The sequence below is a fragment of the Notolepis coatsorum genome (genome assembly GCF_963971535.1).
Source record: "Notolepis coatsorum genome assembly, chromosome: 14".
NCBI classification, from domain to species: domain Eukaryota; kingdom Metazoa; phylum Chordata; class Actinopteri; order Aulopiformes; family Paralepididae; genus Notolepis; species Notolepis coatsorum.
The window spans coordinates 98,735,405-98,756,564 of record NC_140178.1 but is presented as its reverse complement, the minus strand read 5'-3'; the positions used below and the strand labels follow the sequence as shown (position 1 = coordinate 98,756,564).

The following is a 21,160-nucleotide window of genomic DNA, read 5'->3' as shown; positions in this document are numbered from 1 at the left end:
GTTGCATGTTACAGTGTAGGTTAGTTTATTAGGACAAGTGCATGACAGTAAGGTTAGTTAGGGTTAGATTTTTTTAAATTTTATTTCAGATAATGGTTGAAGAAGTGCGTCTTTAGTCGACGGCGAAAGATTGGACGGGATTCGGCTGTCCTAACTGGGGTGGGTAGTTCATTCCACCATTGTGGGGCAAGGACTGAGAATAGGCGTGTAGGTGGTGTATATGTGTTTGAGGATGATATCCTTCAAACAGGCAATAGTGATGATATAATTTGGGCAGTGCTGAGCTGGGTTACTTTCCTCCAGTGTATTTGTCCCCCGGCCCCACCCAATGGCCCCATGCACACACACACCCCGAAGTTTATTAAAAAAAAAAAAAAAAAAAATGAAATCTTTTTTTTTTAAACTTCGATTTTTTTTTTATGTTCGAAGCTTGTGCCATCGAACAAAGCTTCGAAGCTTCGAAGTATTTAAGACAGCCCTAATTGTAAGCCGTAGCATTGTCTCCCAGTATAGACTAACTTGTGAGTGTTGAGGCTGTGACCGTCATTATTCTAGCCTTTGTCGAGAAAATTTTTTCTGTTAAAATGTTTTAAGCCAGCAGAGATGTAGCCAGAAACACAACTCTACTCTATTGAGATCGACATGACAAGCTTTTGGTCTCTACACTGTAAAACTATTTTGTTGGCTCAAATTATATTTTTAAGTAACCTTTTTGTTGAATCAACACAATAGGAATGATGATATTTACCCTGCTCCTATTCAGTTGATTTAACAAAAACAAATCCAATGGAAAAAGGTTAGTGCACACTGTAAAGATATTAAATAAAATTCTCTGAACTTCTATTTTGCATGTTTTTTGCAGTGTAGGTTGAACACAACAAGAATTACCCTTTAAAAACAAAATGAGAATGGCGGCTAAGTGGCGCAGTGGGCAAGGCGCTCGCCACTAACGCAGGATATGCTGGGTTCGAGCCCAGCTATCGGCGTTGCTTTCGGCTTGGCTGGTCGTTCATACTAATACAATTGCCAGTATTAGGGGGTGGGAAAGCCGGTGGGTGGGGATCGGACGTTGTGGACAGCGACTCCTACAGGTCGGTTGGTGCGCCTGTACAGCAGAATCAGGAAGTATCGGGGGCAGCGTGAGCCTCCCATGCGTTACTCCTCGCCACTGAGAGATCGCGCTGTGCAGGTGAAAAGATGCGACGGCTGCCTCGTGTACCGGAGGGGACACGTGATGCAAGGCTTGGTCCACATTGCAGCCGACCAGTGGGAGGCATGGTTTAGCAACGTGTGAGACAGGGGAGGGTAGAATTGGATAAAAGGTTAATTGGGGAAGGGAGAAAAATAGAAAATAGGGAGAAAAAGTAGATACAAATAAAAATAAAAAATTAGAATGGTGGGCATATTATGTCGTTTAACCTCAACGGTGTCAGAAATCTACGTTAAACGAAGAATATACACTTAGCGGTTTGCATAACAAGATGGATGCCATTCTGTACGTCAGTGCTTCTCGAACCTTTGCGTGTTGAGGCCGAGGACTTCCATCAGGGATCCTCGTCTTTGAAGATATTTGATGTCACATGTGATTTAATCCATTATTCCATAACAGTCTATACTGTAGGCAGAGAGATAACTAGAGGGAAGAGCAGAATAGTCATTCTTAAACTCTCTCTAACATAGTGACGCTGGGGGTCCCCGAGCCCCACGTTGAGAACCACTGCTCAGCCCTCGAACCTTCCCTGGCGATACGCTACGTGATGCCAGTTCTGACAGGAGTGACCTGGGCTCAGCGGGCGCAGCAGCCTACATGCCCCACGCTACGTGATGCCAGTTCTGACGGGAGTGACCTGGGCTCAGCGGGCGCAGCAGCCTACATGCCCCACGCTACGTGATGCCAGTTCTGACGGGAGTGACCTGGGCTCAGCGGGCGCAGCAGCCTACATGCCCCACGCTACGTGATGCCAGTTCTGACGGGAGTGACCTGGGCTCAGCGGGCGCAGCAGCCTACATGCCCCACGCTACGTGATGCCAGTTCTGACGGGAGTGACCTGGGCTCAGCGGGCACAGCAGCCTACATGCCCCACGCTACGTGATGCCAGTTCTGACGGGAGTGACCTGGGCTCAGCGGGCGCAGCAGCCTACATGCCCCACGCTACGTGATGCCAGTTCTGACGGGAGTGACCTGGGCTCAGCGGGCGCAGCAGCCTACATGCCCCACGCTACGTGATGCCAGTTCTGACGGGAGTGACCTGGGCTCAGCGGGCGCAGCAGCCTACATGCCCCACGCTACGTGATGCCAGTTCTGACGGGAGTGACCTGGGCTCAGCGGCCTAGATGCCCCACGGTCAGTAGGGAGAGTTTCTCAAGTGTGGAGGAATTCTCTGAATAAAGACGAGGGGAAAAAACTAAAACAAACTCGAGGGATTCGTTAACGTCTTCAAAAACAAATTTAAACAACTGGGATACAGTTAAATCCACAACAAGGGGAAATCATTTCAACCCCAATACAAAATGAAACATTTTGGGATTAAAACAAGACAAAGAAAATAATAAACAACATTCTGGGAGTAAAAACAAAACTAAAAAAATAATAATCAGAAAGGAAAGTCAAAAATAAACAATAAACCGAACTGAACATTGGAGGTCCCTGCCGACGCTCAAAAGTGACCATTTAAGAGTTAGCTAGCTGGTCGGTTGCACTAGTAGTATTACAATAGGTTTAACTCTGCTTTTCCTCATATCAAGCTTCTATATACACATTTAGATATCTATGTACAGCCACGTAGTCAGACAATTGTCAAACAGCATTTACAAACAATTTCCTAGTCTTTTTTTTTACCTGCTTGGAATACCACATCAGAACAATTCAATATAGTTTGTCCATCCCAGAAAAGTATAGTAAATCTAACACCCACCTGGCAGCCCAGTATAGTATGATAAATCATTAAAAAAAAAAAAAAAAAAAAGCATTTGTATATACTATTGGGCCAAGGCCTGCATAATAACTTGCATCCTCCTCTCAGTAGTCTAACAGTAGTATAACATGTCTGGTTATAACTACACTTATAGGTAACTGGCACTAACTGGAGAGCCATTTTGGGTCCCTTAGGGTATCATTCTGAATAGGAGGAGACACAAAATGGCTACCAAAAGAGAAGCACGGCATCAAGGGAAACCAAAGTGATCAATGTATGCGAATATAGATAAAAATATATATTAAATGACAGCTGTAAGGATGGAAGCACACTACAGGATTTCTTGAACCAACGACACGCCGAAGTTGCCGTCCCAGACAGATGAGCCTCTGCAGGAAACAATGGTGTAGGATGTAGTTTTAAATATTGATATTCCTTTAGTTTTCTAAATCTTGGTCGTGTTCATCCACCCTTTTGAGTTCCATCAATGCTCTTTGTCTGGGGCAGCAAGGGGGCGGAGCCTGGAACATCTGGGATCATTCTATAAGTTCCAACAGGCCAGGCTCACTAAGCCAAGCTCAGAAATGGAGGAGAGGGGGGGGGAGAGACAGGATTTAAGATTTAAAGTCATTTTCCCTTGATGAGTGGATTTAATTATGCTAATAGAAAATGACACAAATAATACAGTATGACTGAAACGGAAACACGGGTGCTTTGCTGGGAAGAAGGAATGGAGAGAATCGGGAGGGATGAGAATGAAAACCAAAATATACACCTGTCTGAGACCAACAAGAACCACTCGTGTGACTCTGGAGGCGTTCGGTAGGGATGGTATGACTGCGTGTGGGAAACACAACTTTACAGGTTTGTCGATTAGTCGACAAAGTGACTAGTTGTTGACTAGGAACATCTTCTAGTCGAGGACAGCCGTACTGGCTAACTGAGAGACACGTCGACGCTTGGTGGAACGGGACTCTGACGTCACCGTGAAAGCAAACACAAGCGTAACACTTCCAAATCAAGAGATTCACTGCGCCGCCCTCCGCGTGTCATCCGTCGCCGCTGAGGTCGTCACCAACGGCAGGAGTAATAGCAGTGGCGCTTTAACACATTCGAATTTTTTAATATAGCGTGTATGGGAAAGAAACGGCAATCGATAATCTATATAAATGCGTTTGGGCCTATAACTAGCGTTTTTGGAATTACAGCAGAAAAGATTAAAAACATACTTATATTCTAGAAGGTATTAACACAACAATGTATGAATGAAAAAGTATAACGTTCCCACATCCTGAACGATAGATAATCGATGTTGAATGGGCCATAGTAATGTCAATATATATAGCAATACAATTTAAAAAGTTATAGCCCTGCAAAGAAGGTAAACATCTCCATAGGCTTTCAACGGTGGCAGACTGGGTACTTTGATGGGCACAACCCCCGGCGCGCAATGTGTTAAGAAAACTGAGAATATTGTTCACCATGGAAACAAGAACGACCACTTCAGAAACTATCCATCACACTGTCCTGTCCGTCTGTATCTTATGATGATAAATGCAGGGATGACAGATAAACACAGGGGAGGAAGATACTTTGATAAATTCCACTTTTTTTTAAAGAAATTTCACTTTAAAATAAAATATATTTTAACTCAGATTTGAGTTTATTTTTGTCAGTATTCAATATGATGCATTCTGACAATATAGTCAGGCTCATATCGTTCTGCAGCTGGATATTCATATTGAAAATGACATCACACACAACACACGAGTTGGTATGCTTGTCGTTTTATCAATTTTTTTTGTTTTTCCAGACTTAAAACAACGCCCACACAGAGACCAGCAAAGCATCAAATATATTTTCCATGTTTCACCAGACCGGCATAGGGAGGAAACGCTCCACATGCCGGTACCACCTGAGGTTCCGACCCGGTCCTCAGACAGACGGACAGAACACATCCTCGTCTGAACACCACCAACCATCACCTGCTACTACTTTTAAACAACAACAACACAAAACTGAAACCATACCAAATGGAAAAACAAAAACCAGATGTTCTGGACTGCAGACCCCCCCCCCCCCTCTCTCTCTTGACATGTGTCCATCCCTCCCTCTGTTGCTTCTTTATGTTGTTGTTCAGACCCCTTCTCCTCACCGCCTCTCCCACCCTGCTCCTAGAGAGAGAAAGAGAGAATGGGGAGGGGGGGGGCAGATCACAAATCAAGACTGAACTGTCCATAACATATTGTCGTTGCAGTCATGCAAAGCCTTGTATCTAGAAAAAATTAAGAATTAAGAAAAACAACTTGATTTTTCGACCCTGCGGCTTAACTTTCACTCGCTCTTCTCTCACAGGCACACAGCTGCTGCAGCAGGGCACGCCTTGCCCCTCCCCCTCCCCCCCACAGACCCAGGTCAACAAACCCTTACGGCTCAGAGCTCCTCTTTCAACATAACTGAAGCATTAAACAAAATGGCCCAGTCAACTATTCACTTTAGTTTAATACGTGAGGCATTGTCTAACGTTATCTAGCTGGCTAGCTACTGATAACTCGTGATATCAATGGCTGATATCAGTTTGGCATTGGTTTTCGCAGGTGCTGGCTTGCGTTGGCTAACTAGCTATCGTTCCGTGAGCTAACGTTAGTACCTAGCTAACGTTACTGTTTAAACTAAAATGTTAATAAATGGGAGCTTCCTCAAACAGCCATCTCTTTCCCGACAATCCCCTCTGTGCACGAACCCTTACATATGGTAATTAAACATTAAAACACCTGCGGCTTATATATGTACACATCATTCAATTTAGCTGCTGCGGCTTATATTCAGGTGCGCCTTATAGTCCGAAAATTCCGGTATGTAGTTGTGACATTCTATCCATGAGTTTGAATGGATTCAGGCAGGGTTTTAAATGCATTATGCTGCGTTCAGATTCAGGCAGGGCTTTAAATGCATTATGCTGCGTTCACAGACTCAGGCAGGGCTTTAAATGCATTATGCTGCGTTCACAGACTCAGGCAGGGCTTTAAATGCATTATGCTGCGTTCACAGACTCAGGCAGGGCTTTAAATGCATTATGCTGCGTTCACAGACTCAGGCAGGGCTTTAAATGCATTATGCTGCGTTCACAGACTCAGGCAGGGCTTTAAATGCATTATGCTGCGTTCACAGACTCAGGCAGGGCTTTAAATGCATTATGCTGCGTTCACAGACTCAGGCAGGGCTTTAAATGCATTATGCTGCGTTCAGATTCAGGCAGGGCTTTAAATGCCTTGGGCAAACGTTCTACCTGCCCAGAGCAGAAAACGGCGTGCCCTTGAGCATTACCCATGCTTGACTCGTGTAGGGCCAGGGCCCTTTCGTATATAGTCACAACGTCGGCCTACACGTTATGGAGTGGATTAACCGTTTCTGCTGACCGTCTGAAGCTTCCCGGTCCGCAGGGGAACCAGACCAGAACTGTACTACTGGCACTTGCATCCACAAAATGTGAACTGTCCCTTTAACCCTTCACTGCCACACTACAGAAGGTTAACCCTTTACTATCACACTACCGACGGCCGTCGGTAGTGTGATAGTAAAGGGTTAACCTTCTGTAGTGTGGCAGTGAAAGGGTTAACCGGCTGTCGTGTGGCAGTGAAAGGGTTCTGTGTATTGTCGCAGTGAAAGGGTTAACCGTTTGGTGCAGTGAACATCGAGGTCAACTCACCTGTGTCGTTAGTCTGTGTGAAGGGTGGAGTCAGGGTGGACAGGTCGGAGGTGAGGGGGAGGGGCTACTCGAGGGCGTAGGGCATGTCTGGGGGGGACTTGATGGTGACGGGCTGGGAGGAGCGGCGGGGCGGCGAGGGTTTGGGCTGCGCCTGCTGCTGCATGGTGTCATAGTAGGTGACCCCACCGTACACCTGGTGGTGCGCCTGGGCAGAGGGAGAGAGAGAGAGAGAGAGAACATTTGTTGTAGTTAAAAGAAGAATTCCACCAAACTCACAATGATTGTGTAGCTTTCTATGGGGTGGTGGAGGTTTTGGTTGAGGTAAGAGAGGCTCGAGTAGTCCATTGGAAAGATACCTTGCACTTTAGTTCTGGGTGATGTGAAATAAGTTAATATTGAGTATTGATTTATATACTGTGCATTTATGTGAATATTAATAAGTGGTAGTTGACTAACTATTGATTAACTATATTATTTCATTTTGGATGTATGGAATGTATGGAATTATATTATTTCATTTCGGATGTATGGAAGTGCACTAGTTAAGGCTTTTGCATTGAGATGCTGTTTATAATTCACGTGTGATCCGGGGACTTAGCGGGGAGTAAGGCTGTAATTGGTCGAAATACGTCACGTGGGGCGTCTGTGAAAGAGGTAAACAGGAAGTTGCGGGGAATTTGTCAGTAGAGAAGGGACAAGAGAAGGAACTGGTGAGTGGATGTGAGAGTAAACTAATTGTTTTACAGAACGATAGTAGTGATGTGTTGGTTGACTGAATGTTTGATTGTTTCAAGGTTTGTAACCTGTTGGAGAAAAACTTTAAGAGAATTCGACAACGGAGTGGCATCCTGTCTGTAACTGAGGGGTACAATTCCCTGACTGTATTGAGTGTATGGTATTATTAAACCACTACTTAGTTATGTACTTTAATTACTGGCCATACAGTACATGAATATATATGGTGAACACCCACACAAGAATACGGCAATGACACATAAAGTTCTATTTAGAGGGTATTTATTATTATCAGAGCAAGCAACGTTAGGTTACAGATTGAGAATTATACTCGCGCTTGTAAGGCGAAGAACACACGTAAAGTAGGTCAAGAGCGTAAGTCAATGAGAATAGTAAGATGGGTCTAAACTGACGCCACCTGTAGCATAGCAATTACATAAGGCACACTAGTACCAGCTGGAGACACTGGGGGGTTCCCTCCGGGTGTAAGCCGGCAGGGTAGAGGAATGTTCGGGTACAAAGTCTGGGTCAACGAGGAATAAAGAGGCTCCAGCTACGGGAGTCGGTACATGTACTCCCTTGATCGGCAGACAAAGCAGCAGTTGTAATCCAAGTATGCTCGACAGCATGGACGACAGCCAGCCAGCCTCTTCCTAGAGGCGGGCTCGAGTGATGATCCTCACGGGGGGTAAATCCCAAACGATAGTGGGTCGACGGTTCTCTGCTCCAGCAGTCACGGTACCAAAGCAATATAATCCAACCAGAAAGGGTTCTGCAGTCGCCGGTGTAGATTCTCCTGTGCACTCTGCTTCACATTAAACTAGGTTGAACTTGACGTTATTTCACTAAACTCCGACACTTTTACTATCCTATTCGCACATGTTCTAAGTGCTCTATTTAGACGCAAGGTTGCTCACTTCACTTGGTCGTTGACTCGTGGTGAAGGGTTTACTAGTAATGAACGAACTGCTGCTGTTTACACCTGCGCCGTATTTATACGTAAGTGACAATCTAGTGCCAACCTGGTCACTCTTTGGTTCTGAATCACTACACTGCCAAAGGCATGTTGTAACATGCCCCAAACTCGCCCACTGCACCTGTCTGAGTACGAGACTGCCTGGAGCCTGGGGGGGGTGTCCAATAGGAGAGCGCATATTACTCTGGTTTGTACGCAGGTAAAGGGATATTCCGTGTATATACACAAATAATATACAGGGGGTATAAAACGATATACAAATATTATACAAGGGATATCAAGCAATAAATATATATATTCGGTTTAATCTGACCCTTTGTAACACTGTCCATCCCTTCACCCCAGCTGCGGGAGTATAGCAGCACAATGATTAACTGGTCTCTGACACTACTGGATGTCATTTATATGGGAATCTCTCCTGCATGTGTAATTGGAGTGGGACAGGCCAGCATTGAGCTGTGGGTCGCAGCGGCCGAGAAGGTTAAGGCCACTATCTAGCAGCGGAGCGGGGTTGGGATGTTGGTGTGTTGGTCCTGGGGGAGGAAATGTCTAATGTCTTTTGTGGCGTTTGTGATAATATAATGTTTGAATTTTTAGGTTCTGTATTTATTATTATTTTTATTTTTGTATCTACCTTTTCTCCCATTTTCAATTTCTCCCATCCCAATTTCGTATTGTCCAATTCTACCCTCCCGCCTCGAACGTTGTTAGGCCATGCCTCCCACTGGCCGGCTGCAATGTGGACGAAGCCTTGCATCACGCGAGGAGGCAGCCGTCGCATCTTTTCACCTGCACAGCTCGATCTCTCAGTGGCGAGGAGTAACGTGTGGGAGGCTCACGCTGCCCCCGTCACTTCCTGATTCTGCTGCGCAGGCGCACCAACAGACCTGTAGGAGTCGCTGTCCACAACGTCCGATCCCCACCCACCAGCTTCCCACCCCTAACACTGCCAATTGTGTTAGTATGAACGACCAGCCAAGCTGGTAGCAACGCCGAGAGCTGGGCTCGAACCCAGCATCTCCTGCATTAGTGGCGAACGCCTTGCCCACTGCGCCAATTAGCCGCCCTTGTATTTATTATTTGTATTACTTTTTTTATTCTACTGTTATTCTATTGTCATTATTGTCTGGTGTTGTTCTGTTTATTATTATTATTATTCCTGTATTATGTGCGGTCATGTTTTGTTTTATATTCTATGTAAAAAAAATTATAATAATTCCACCCATAATTCACATTATGTTCTTCCTGTGCCTCAGGACAGTTTAGTCAGTATTTGTGAACACGCACCACTCTCTCCCAAAGCGATCGAGAGTGCGAGAGAGAGAGGAGAGAGAGAGAGAGCGAGAGAGAGAGAGAGCGAGAGAGAGAGAGAGCGAACCCTCCAATCGGTGATGTCACTGGGATGTGAAATCTGGGGCTGCTCCTCAGACGATGCTCTTGACTTTATGGAGGCCATTAAATGTTTTTGGTTGAACGTCTAATATAGCCCAGGAACCAACTCCAGGTGTAATACCAGTACCATGGTCAAGGACGATGGCAGGAAAGCTAGCGTGTCTTTAGGTGTGGGAGGAACCAGAGTCCCTGGAGGAAAGCTAGCGTGTCTTTAGGTGTGGGAAGAACCAGAGTCCCTGGAGGAAAGCTAGCGTGTCTTTAGGTGTGGGAGGAGGAACCTGGAGGAAAGCTAGCGTGTCTTTAGGTGTGGGAGGAACCGCCTGGAGGAAAGCTAGCGTGTCTTTAGGTGTGGGAGGAACCACCTGGAGGAAAGCTAGCGTGTCTTTAGGTGTGGGAGGAACCGCCTGGAGGAAAGCTAGCGTGTCTTTAGGTGTGGGAGGAACCACCTGGAGGAAAGCTAGCATGTCTTTAGGTGTGGGAGGAACCACCTGGAGGAAAGCTAGCATGTCTTTAGGTGTGGGAGGAACCACCTGGAGGAAAGCTAGCATGTCTTTAGGTGTGGGAGGAACCACCTGGAGGAAAGCTAGCGTGTCTTTAGGTGTGGGAGGAACCACCTGGAGGAAAGCTAGCATGTCTTTAGGTGTGGGAGGAACCAGAGTCCCTGGAGGAAAGCTAGCGTGTCTTTAGGTGTGGGAGGAACCCCCTGGAGGAAAGCTAGCGTGTCTTTAGGTGTGGGAGGAACCACCTGGAGGAAAGCTAGCATGTCTTTAGGTGTGGGAGGAACCAGTGCACCTGGAGGAAAGCTAGCGTGTCTTTAGGTGTGGGAGGAACCAGTGCACCTGGAGGAAAGCTAGCGTGTCTTTAGGTGTGGGAGGAACCACCTGGAGGAAAGCTAGCGTGTCTTTAGGTATGGGAGGAACCACCTGGAGGAAAGCTAGCGTGTCTTTAGGTGTGGGAGGAACCAGTGCACCTGGAGGAAAGCTAGCATGTCTTTAGGTGTGGGAGGAACCAGTGCACCTGGAGGAAAGCTAGCGTGTCTTTAGGTGTGGGAGGAACCAGTGCACCTGGAGGAAAGCTAGCGTGTCTTTAGGTGTGGGAGGAACCCCCTGGAGGAAAGCTAGCGTGTGTCGTATCCATTGACTTGAACATTTTTGATTTCAACAAATAATAATGTGTAACTGTGACTGCTGAAATGCCAGAAAACAGGTTGAAACAACAAGCAGGAAACTGTGGGCTAAATAAGACTGTAGATCGCTTACTGGACGTTGTAAAACCCCCACCAGGAACAAGCAACTGCTCGTCTGTGTAAACAGCACCACATTCCGGGGTGTGAGCATTGCATCAGTGAACAGGAGGCCAAATGGAACTGATGTGCCTCTTTGGAACAGGACATTAATGTGTAGAACTGTACTATCAAAGGAGACAACTGAGAAAGATAATCTGTGTTAAACAGGTATTCTCTAGTCATAAAGCTCAGTACTTTACAGGGTTTAAAGCATACTGTGAATATTGGACAAAGGCTATTCTTAAAACATAATTGAATATAGGTGTGATCTTGCTCCGTCTATCTCTCTCTGAGAAAATACATGTAGAGTTCTGGGGTATTAACTGTTTCAACTGTTTATTATGTATTCCATACAATACATAATAGAGATTCATAACTAAGTGTCTATACATCTGTAGAATGTAAGTTTACAGGCATTCTAAGTAACTGCCAGGGCCTAACAAAAATAATGGTTGGTTTCAGGTTGCCGACCGACCCTGCCGATTTAGGTGCGACCCAATATATTTTATGAGTTTTAAAAAAAAATTATATATTAAAAAAAAAAAAAAAAAAAAAATCCGATTTTTATTTTTTTTAAATAATAAAGTTTCATAGAAATCTTAGTCAAACATTTAGTATTATGGATATTAAACATGCTGGCAGAGTACATGCATCCATGTTGTTGTGAACATTTTAATTAAATAAAGAAATTCCCTATCCATAGTCGCCGTGGGAAAGAATAAAATAAAAAAATAAAATAAAATAAATTCCCTACCTACCCATGGCCAAACTGACAACCAACCTGAAACCAACTATTATTTTTGTTAGGCCCAAGCAGGCTGTTGGTACATCACTGTAAATGCCAATGTCTGTCATTATAGTTTAATTCAAATATAGACTGCTTAGCATTGAACTATGGCTAATTACATACACCGGTTGAATATTACATTAGAAGTTATGAAAATAGATCTGTTTTCATTGGGGTCATTTGCTACAACAAGTACTGGCTTTGCTCTGAGTAAAACCGGGGGAGAAGTCAAAATGCCACCTCAGCAAGATGTCACAGAAGGGGACAGCAGACCCCCTTTAGGTGCAGACAACACGCCTATATATGGGCAGAAAGGATTTGGAGGAAGAACCCAGAAAAAGCACAACTCTTGTTTTGTTTTGAAGACATCTGATCGGTAGAGACAATGTTTTGGATGTAACTATGATTGGCTGAAAGTAGTCTAACCCGTGATGTCATGCTTAGTATAAAAGAGAAAAACAGTAATAAATCGAGAGGTCAGACACCCAGTCTGAGCCTCCTCCGTCCCCATTCTTCAGATGACAATATGTGTGAGTACTATTCTGTTTTGAATGTATTGGAGGAGAGGTCAGGCACCCAGTCTGAGCCTCCTCCAACCCATTCTTCAATTGACAAACGTGTGAATATGTGAGTATAGACTTGTTTGAATGTATAGAACTGAACTGTTAGTTTGACTAGATGTGTAAAGCCAGTTTGATGGGCTCCAGGAATGAGAGAGTATCTATAACCATGTATTCATATTTGTTAAATGATTAATCCCTGCGGCCGGCCATCTTTGTCTCCCGCGTTGTCTTTGTCCCGTCTGATCTCCGTTGGCCATTCTTGGCATGATAAAGTGTCTCTAAACTCCTCTTTGAGTCCGGAGTTTAGGTCAATAAGTAACTGGCAGTCGTATGACGTCCCCGCCAGTGATGTTTCGATAAAAAAAGTAGTAAAAACAAACAAAACAAAATAATAACTAAAAATGTGCACATTCGCTGAAACCAGTGACTCCTGATCACAGCATCTCTCCCTCCAACTCCTTCACCATCTTCAGAGCGGACCGTACAGAGGCCTCCGGGAAGAGCATCGGCGGGGGTCTCTGCCTTATGACCAACAACGGCTGGACTAGCCCCGGGGAAGTACAGATACTCTCCCATTCATGCTCCGCCGACATGGAACACCTCTCGATCCAATGTCGCCCCTTCCATCGTCCACGCGAGTTCACTGCAGTAATCATGACTGCAGTATACATTCCTCCCCAAGCGAACGTCGGCAGGGCGCTAGCGGAACTACACAACCATCTAAACACACACCAGATCAAGCATCCAGACGCGGCCATGATTGTAGCCGGGGATTTCAATCAGGCGAATTTGAAAAAAGCCATGCCGTCTTTCTTTCAACACATAGTCTGCTCCACAAGGGGAGGAAATACACTCGACCACTGTTACACCCCGTTCAGAGCCGGATACAAGGCTGTACCGGCTCCACCATTAGCGGGAGCGACGAACACGTCGGATCATGCCGCCATCTTGTTGGTCCCTGCTTACAAACAAAGATCACGTGACGCCGTCGTGTCACGTGAGGTAAAAAGATGGACCGACCAATCAGAGGCCACGCTTCAGGACGCATTCGATGACGTCGACTGGGGAATGTTCGAGAGAAGCACCAGTGACGTCAGCGAGTTCACAGACACCGTTGTGAGCTTCATAACAACACTCGCTGATAGTATCGTCCCCACAAAGAAGGCGAGGGTGTTCCCGAACCAGAAACCATGGGTGGACAGTACTATCAGAGCAGCTCTGAACTCTCGCACCACTGCTTATAACCTTGGCAGAGAGTCAGGAAACATGGAAGAGTACAAGACAACAGTCTACACTCTGCGCAAGGCTGTTAAACTTGCTAAGAGGACGTATGCCGACAAGATGGAGGCACAAATGGCACAGAATGACACAAGAGGCTTATGGCAGGGACTGAGGACGATAACTGACTACAAAGTCAGCGCCCGCTCAATGGGGAGTGACGACGCCTCCCTTGCGGACCAGCTCAACACCTTCTACGCGCGGTTTGGTGCAAACAGTGGCGCTGCTAGCTCAACGGCTAGTGACGTCACTGGTGCGCCGGCTGTTGTGGAGGGGGGGGGGGCATCCGCGGGGGGGGCGGGGACACGCTAGCTTTCCTCCAGGTGGTTCCTCCCACACCAAAAGACACGCTAGCTTTCCTCCAGGTGGTTCCTCCCACACCTAAAGACACGCTAGCTTTCCTCCAGGGGGTTCCTCCCACACCTAAAGACACGCTAGCTTTCCTCCAGGTGGTTCCTCCCACACCTAAAGACATGCTAGCTTTCCTCCAGGTGGTTCCTCCCACACCTAAAGACACGCTAGCTTTCCTCCAGGCGGTTCCTCCCACACCTAAAGACATGCTAGCTTTCCTCCAGGTGGTTCCTCCCACACCTAAAGACACGCTAGCTTTCCTCCAGGCGGTTCCTCCCACACCTAAAGACATGCTAGCTTTCCTCCAGGTGGTTCCTCCGGCTCCCACACCTAAAGACACGCTAGCTTTCCTCCAGGCGGTTCCTCCCACACCTAGACATGCTAGCTTTCCTCCAGGTGGTTCCTCCCACACCTAAAGACACGCTAGCTTTCCTCCAGGCGGTTCCTCCCACACCTAAAGACACGCTAGCTTTCCTCCAGGGGGTTTTCTTTCAGAGAAATATTTTATTAGCATATTTTTATCATCAGAAGCATGAATAGTCTCTCCACTACAATAAAAAATAAAGATAAATAAATAAACATCTAGACATGATTTTTGAACGTTAACAGTAGGCTACCGGGTAGCCGCTAAAACGCGAATCAGTTGACTATCACTTTCCGTAGCTAGCCTAGCACGCTAGTCAACTTTCTCGGCTCATCTGCAGTCAGCCGCCAGAGGCGAAAATGTGTGACAAACGAAAAGGAGATGACGGCAGCTCATCTGCAAAAAAAGTTAGGACCTACAGCAATCGCGAAAATTACATCACCATGGGCTTCACTGAGGGACCAGACAAATGACCTGAGTGTGTGATTTGTGGAGAAAAGTTGGCAAACTCGAGCCTGAAGCCCAGCAAGCTGAAGAGACATCAGGCGTCTAAGCACCCAGAAACCGTTGGGAAGCAGTTTGTTATTAAAATGAAAAAAAAAAAGTATTAAAATGACAAAAAAAAGTATTTTATGGTATTTTATTAGGAGGGGGGTCCAGGAATTTCATCAGAGATGTTTGGGGGTCCCTGGGGGAAAAAAGGTTGGGAACCCCTGCTCTAATTGATTTACATGAATAATGTTTGCGTGTACCTGTGGGTTGTGTACTTGTGGGTTGTGTACTTGTGGGTTGGGGTACATGGTGGGGTAGGGGAAGGTCATGACACCAGGAGGAGGGTAGAAGGGCGGAGCCAACAGCTGTTGGGGTTGCCCTGGCGACAGAGACACCGGAGGGGCTCCGTAGAGGGCGGGGTTAGCCATGGGGCCGCCTGATTGATGGGGATGGAGACCTGGAGAGAAAGAGAAGGCATGATGAGAAACGCTACAAGGATTTTGGATGGATTTTTTATTTTAATGTTTTTTTTTTTTTTTTTTTTTTTTACAGGAGAAATGCCACTAACTCAGTCATTCACTCTGCCCCTAGTGGCAGCTCACATGTATGGTACTTAGTGACCAGTTCAATGAACATCTTTGACACCATTATTATCAGCTAGCCTTTATTTCAAGCTTTGCCGCCAACTATAAAACTATGTGAAATAAGCAGCTAAACAAAGCTAGGATGTGAAGACCAGATAAAGATGTGAAAAAAGATGTGAAGACCAGATAGATGTGAAGACCAGATAGATGTGAAAAAGATGTGAAGACCAGATAGATGTGAAAAAGATGTGAAGACCAGATAGATGTGAAAAAGATGTGAAGACTAGATAGATGTGAAAAAGATATGAAGACCAGATAGATGTGAAGAAGATGTGAAGACCAGATAGATGTGAAGACCAGATAGATGTGAAGACCAGATAGATGTGAAGAAGATGTGAAGACCAGATAGATGTGAAGACCAGATAGATGTGAAGACCAGATAGATGTGAAGACCAGATAGATGTGAAGAAGATGTGAAGACCAGATAGATGTGAAGACCAGATAGATGTGAAGAAGATGTGAAGACCAGATAGATGTGAAGACCAGATAGATGTGAAGAAGATGTGAAGACCAGATTGTGAAGACCAGATAGATGTGAAGACCAGATAGATGTGAAGATGTGAAAACCAGATAGATGTGAAGAAGATGTGAAGACCAGATAGATGTGAAGAAGATGTGAAGACCAGATAGATGTGAAGAAGATGTGAAGACCAGATAGATGTGAAGAAGATGTGAAGACCAGATAGATGTGAAGACCAGATAGATGTGAAGAAGATGTGAAGACCAGATAGATGTGAAGAAGATGTGAAGACCAGATAGATGTGAAGAAGATGTGAAGACTAGGGATGCCCCGATCACGTTTTTTGCCACCGATACCGATCACCGGTCGTCGTGAGCCATATCGGCCGATACCGATCCGATACCGATCGTTTTTGATTAAAAAGAAATTAAAATTTATTTTATATAATTTTTTTTTATATATAAAATATATATATTATATAATTAGACTTGTACTTGTATTATCTGCGAGACATCGCCACCACGCAACAAGTCAAAATGCTCGCTATCTGCAAACCGCGCCACTGTCTGTGTACTCTAGTAGCCTCCAGCTCCAAAAAGGATTCTCCGGCGCTGCAGCTGGGCCCTATTGGTATAACGTTACTACTGTCACATTCAGCAAGCCCTCAGCTCGAATACGCATTCAATCAATGTTATAAGACATTGATATCAGGAGCTATCTGTAGCTACTGCTAGCCGGCTAGATGACGGAAGACAACTATTTAGTTCAATCGGACATTTCGTTTTGAACTGTGAACTAACGTCAGCTAACGCAAGCTAACGGAGATATCAACATGGACTACTAGACTTCCTGGGGCATTTGTTGATATCCGGAGCTATCAGTAGCTAGCCGGCTAAATACCGTTAGACAATGCCTACTAAAAGTGAATAGTTGACTGGGTAATTTTGTTTAAACAGTAACGATAGCTAGGTAGCTAACGTTAGCTCAGGTCGAATGCACTATCTAGACTCAGCAGAGGAGGTCCGCCTCCTCTGTGTTTACAAACTCTACACGGGTACGGGCGGGGCTAGGGAGGAGGAGCAGTTTGCAGGTCCTGTGCGTCTGAGACAAGCGAGTGAGATATCCACTTGATCAGTTTCCGAGATCGGCGAATATGACTCATTATCGGAATTCCCCGATCGCATATTTATACTGATTATCGGCCGATAACGATCGGTGGCCGATCGATCGGGGCATCCCTAGTGAAGACCAGATAGATGTGAAGACCAGATAGATGTGAAGAAGATGTGAAAACCAGATAGATGTGAAGAAGATGTGAAAACCAGATAGATGTGAAGACCAGATAGATGTGAAGACCAGATAGATGTGAAGAAGATGTGAAAACCAGATAGATGTGAAGAAGATGTGAAGACCAGATAGATGTGAAAACCAGATAGATGTGAAGAAGATGTGAAGACCAGATAGATGTGAAGAAGATGTGAAAACCAGATAGATGTGAAGACCAGATAGATGTGAAAACCAGATAGATGTGAAGACCAGATAGATGGCTCCACTCACCAGGGTGAGGGATGTGCATCTCCGGTTGGACCAGCATGGCTTGCGGTGGGATGGGAGCAGGGCTGTCTCCGTGGGCATAGATTGGTCCCTGGTACGACACTGCAGAACAATTTCAAACGTCAGCAGTATAGATGGGTGAATAATCTAAGTAAAAGCCGTTAGTCAACAGTATGTTTAAAAATTTAATAAAAAAAAAAGTGTATCAGTAAGGCTTAAATATCCAATTCATAATGAACAACTTTTTATCTAAAAGGGCTGTACGTTTACTTTTTTTGCACATGGCACTGGTGCTACAGAGGTTGATAGTTTTGTACCACAGCCCAAAATCTTGTAGTAGTATAGTATAAAATTATGGATACCCCGATCACGTTTTTTGTCACCGATCGTCTGAGCCATATCGGCCAATACACTGCCGATACCGATCGTTTTTGGTTTTATATAAATAAATAAAAAATGTAAATATATAATTTTTTTTATATATAAAATATATACATTATATAATTATACTTGTAGTTGTATTATCTGCGAGACATCGCCACCACGCAACAAGTCAAAATGCTCGCTATCTGCAAATAGCTCCACTGTCTGTGTGTATACTCTGCTTTCGTCAAATCACATTCAGCATGCCCTCATCCACGCGCAGCCTATGAACCATTGTACCCCGGATGTTCTAGGTTCCCTAGATCAGGGGTTCCCAAACTTTTCAGGCCAGGACCCAGAAAATAAGGCGTCAGAGAGCCCCGGCCCAATGCACATCGTCAGGCTTTTTTTTTTATTTTTTTTTGCCAGGCGACCGATTTTTTAAGCCAAATATCACTTCAATCCTATTAAGTTAGTTCAAGTTAGTTATTCATTTATATGTGCCATTTATGAGAGGGCTAACTTGTTGCAAATAATAATAGCCTCATTAAAATACTATTGTTGCTTCGGTTGTTTTCAGCGTTTTATGTGCATAATCTGTTATTTAGTTTGAAATGTTCGTTGAAATAAGTAGATTTTTCGTTTTTGTTTATGTATTAAGTTAATATAAAACCATATAGTCACATTTTAGAATACAATAGAATAGAATTTTAGAATACAACTAGAAACACTGTCCTGGCCTGCTTCTAAGTTCAGTGGCCTCCAATTATTTTTTTTTAATCATCTCGCGGCCCACCCGTGGCTGCTCGCGGCCCACCTTTGGGTCGCGACCCCGACTTTGGGAACCACTGCCCTAGATAGATGAAACTTCCCTTCTCAACCAACCTATTGATAACAACCCATATAATAGCCATGTTTATGTTTGCTCGTGTTCTTGTATATGGTGTAATATAGTTATATTTAGTTTGTTAGTTAGTTCGTTAGTTTAAACTTTAGGATAGTTGTAACGTTAGTTTAGCTTCGTTTTAACGTTAGATAATGTACAAAATAAACGTCTTTCCTGTGTTTTATTTTGAAACCCCCTGACCGCAAGTATTTATGATGCTTCGCTATCTGCTTGTGTAGTCCGGTTCTGTGTTTGTTCAGTTGGTGTCTTTAGATTGTTGGTGAACAACTAACTTTAGGTTAGTTTTAACATGAGCTAGCAGCAGGGATGGACGCCGTTGTGCAAATGCAGGCAGCTACAGGCACTCGAGGAAGAGCTGCTGAATTTAATCGGCAGGAGAGAGAGCTCGTCAAAGCCGCATATCCCTGTGGCTGTGGTGCGGTCGTATAGGCACGAAAGTGCAGCCCAAACTACCTGTTGTATTAAATTAATTGATTGCTGTTTAACTTGTCCGTGTCCAGTCCTTTCGATTAGCCCCACCGTTCATTGTAAACAATGATGCATGTAATTATATTAACGTTACTGTGTTGTTGTAGCTATGTTAATAAATTCTGAATGGCATTAACGTTAGCTGGCTGGCTACAACGAATTCTCACAAGCTGGCATCGTAAAATATCAACACCAGCCATGGGTATACCGTTTTCTAAATTGTGGAGGCTTTTAATCGTCAAGGTAAGAGGATTTGAAGGCGTATGCTATGGAAGTCCCCTGCGGCTCCACTTTGTTGAAATGTACATAACTAGGGCTATAGGATAACCACCGCTTAATTCACGATCGATCGGGCATCCCTATATAAAATGTATCTAAAATCTCTAAAAACAACCACACGTAGTGCAGTTCATTACTTAAATAGGTATGTGACTGGCAAAGGACATGAATCTTGCATACAGGGCACACAAAATCCAAACCTAAACAAGAAATGTTTTCAGACAAACATTTTATCTTTATTTGTCCATAATGGTAAATTGCAGGGACATAACTGTATACAAGACATCAATATGTTACGCTTCAAATTAGCAGAGCAAATCTGTTTAAATTTGTCATACAATGTTTTTTTATTGAGAAAGTGTGTAAATCACTAATGGAACAAAAACAACAAACTGCGTGTGTGTGCGCTTGTAGTACTCCTTGAATGAGATCATCACACACACCATTGCATTACGGTAATCAGGAGTACAAGGAACTCTGCATACCTTTGTTTCACAATGAAAAGTGCTTTAAAAATAAAATTATTATTATTATTGTAAATAACCCCATAAAAGGTTTATTATTTTTTATGGTACTTGCTTCCTATTTGTGATGTTACTGGTTTCTAGGGCTGACCTTCGAAGCTTTTTTTGGCAATCGAAGCTTCGGGCCGAGCTTCGATTTTAATTCGAAGCTTCGAAGAAAAATAAATTAACACTTTGATCGCCATGGTTCAAATCAGGGTTCGAAATTAACAGGGGCTTGGGGCAAAATGCCCTCGAAAATTGACCAAATGCCCTCGAAAATCAGTTAAGGGGGGCAATAAAAGCAGTTTACTAATTATATATATAATTATATATATGCTCTACAGTGCGAGCATTTCCCTCGTATTTGCCCCTAATAATATGTGTGTGTGCGAACCGGAAAAATCATTTACTTGCAGTGTGCGAGTGAAGATTACAAACAGCTCCGCTGTTAATAGTTGAGAAACTGGACTGAAATTCAGTTTTTGGGTGGAATGCCAGGTTTGTTGCAATGAGGGAGGGAGGCGGGGCCCGCTGCGTGTTACAGGGTGCTTTGAGAGGGGCGAACACAGACAGGGGGAGAGCTCTGCTTTCATCAAGCATAAGCATTACACTGCTATCTTAACGTTAGCAAGCTAAGCATCTGCATAGCGCGACCTGTGTAACGTTAAGTAACTTGTGTTCGGCGGGGAAAGACCGTTCCATTTGTAACACAACTTCAAAGAATAACATCCAAATCCGATTTCCTTCATTCCACAGCGCTGAGCGCGCAACGTATTTCATTGATACTCTGGCCAGAGCCTATACTCAAACGTTCCAGTGCTGTATCAATTTGAAACAAGCCTCTTGATTGTTGGAATTAGGGATGTTAAAAATAAAATGGCTAATAATATTATTCAATATTAGACATTCATTGATCCAGAGGCAACCAGCTATTCGTCTGCTATTTGTAGATATCAAGACAACAACACAACTTACCCTCAGGGACAATCATTTAATCTATTTAGATAGAGTATGTATTAGGGATGTCCCGATCCACTTTTCAGAGGATCGGGATCGGATTTTTTTTTAATAAAAATCGGCAGTCAAAAAAAGATTTTTTTTATTTATTTATTTTCAACAAACATGACCATGT

General features: G+C 44.3%; 1 protein-coding gene across 1 annotated transcript in view; it reads right to left on the bottom strand.

Annotated features, from left to right (window-relative positions):
* Nucleotides 1–2,434: 2,434 nt before the first annotated feature.
* The window catches only part of casc3 (casc3 exon junction complex subunit), a gene marked incomplete at its 5' end in the record, with an annotated part of 52,273 nt that continues 33,547 nt past the window's right edge, over nucleotides 2,435–21,160 (bottom strand). The window contains 4 exons of the mRNA XM_084328815.1: nucleotides 2,435–5,089; nucleotides 6,625–6,829; nucleotides 15,108–15,304; nucleotides 17,509–17,607. Coding sequence (XP_084184941.1) covers nucleotides 6,689–6,829; nucleotides 15,108–15,304; nucleotides 17,509–17,607 — 437 coding nt within the window. The 3' untranslated portion in view covers nucleotides 2,435–5,089; nucleotides 6,625–6,688. The remainder of the gene's footprint in view (nucleotides 5,090–6,624; nucleotides 6,830–15,107; nucleotides 15,305–17,508; nucleotides 17,608–21,160) is intronic.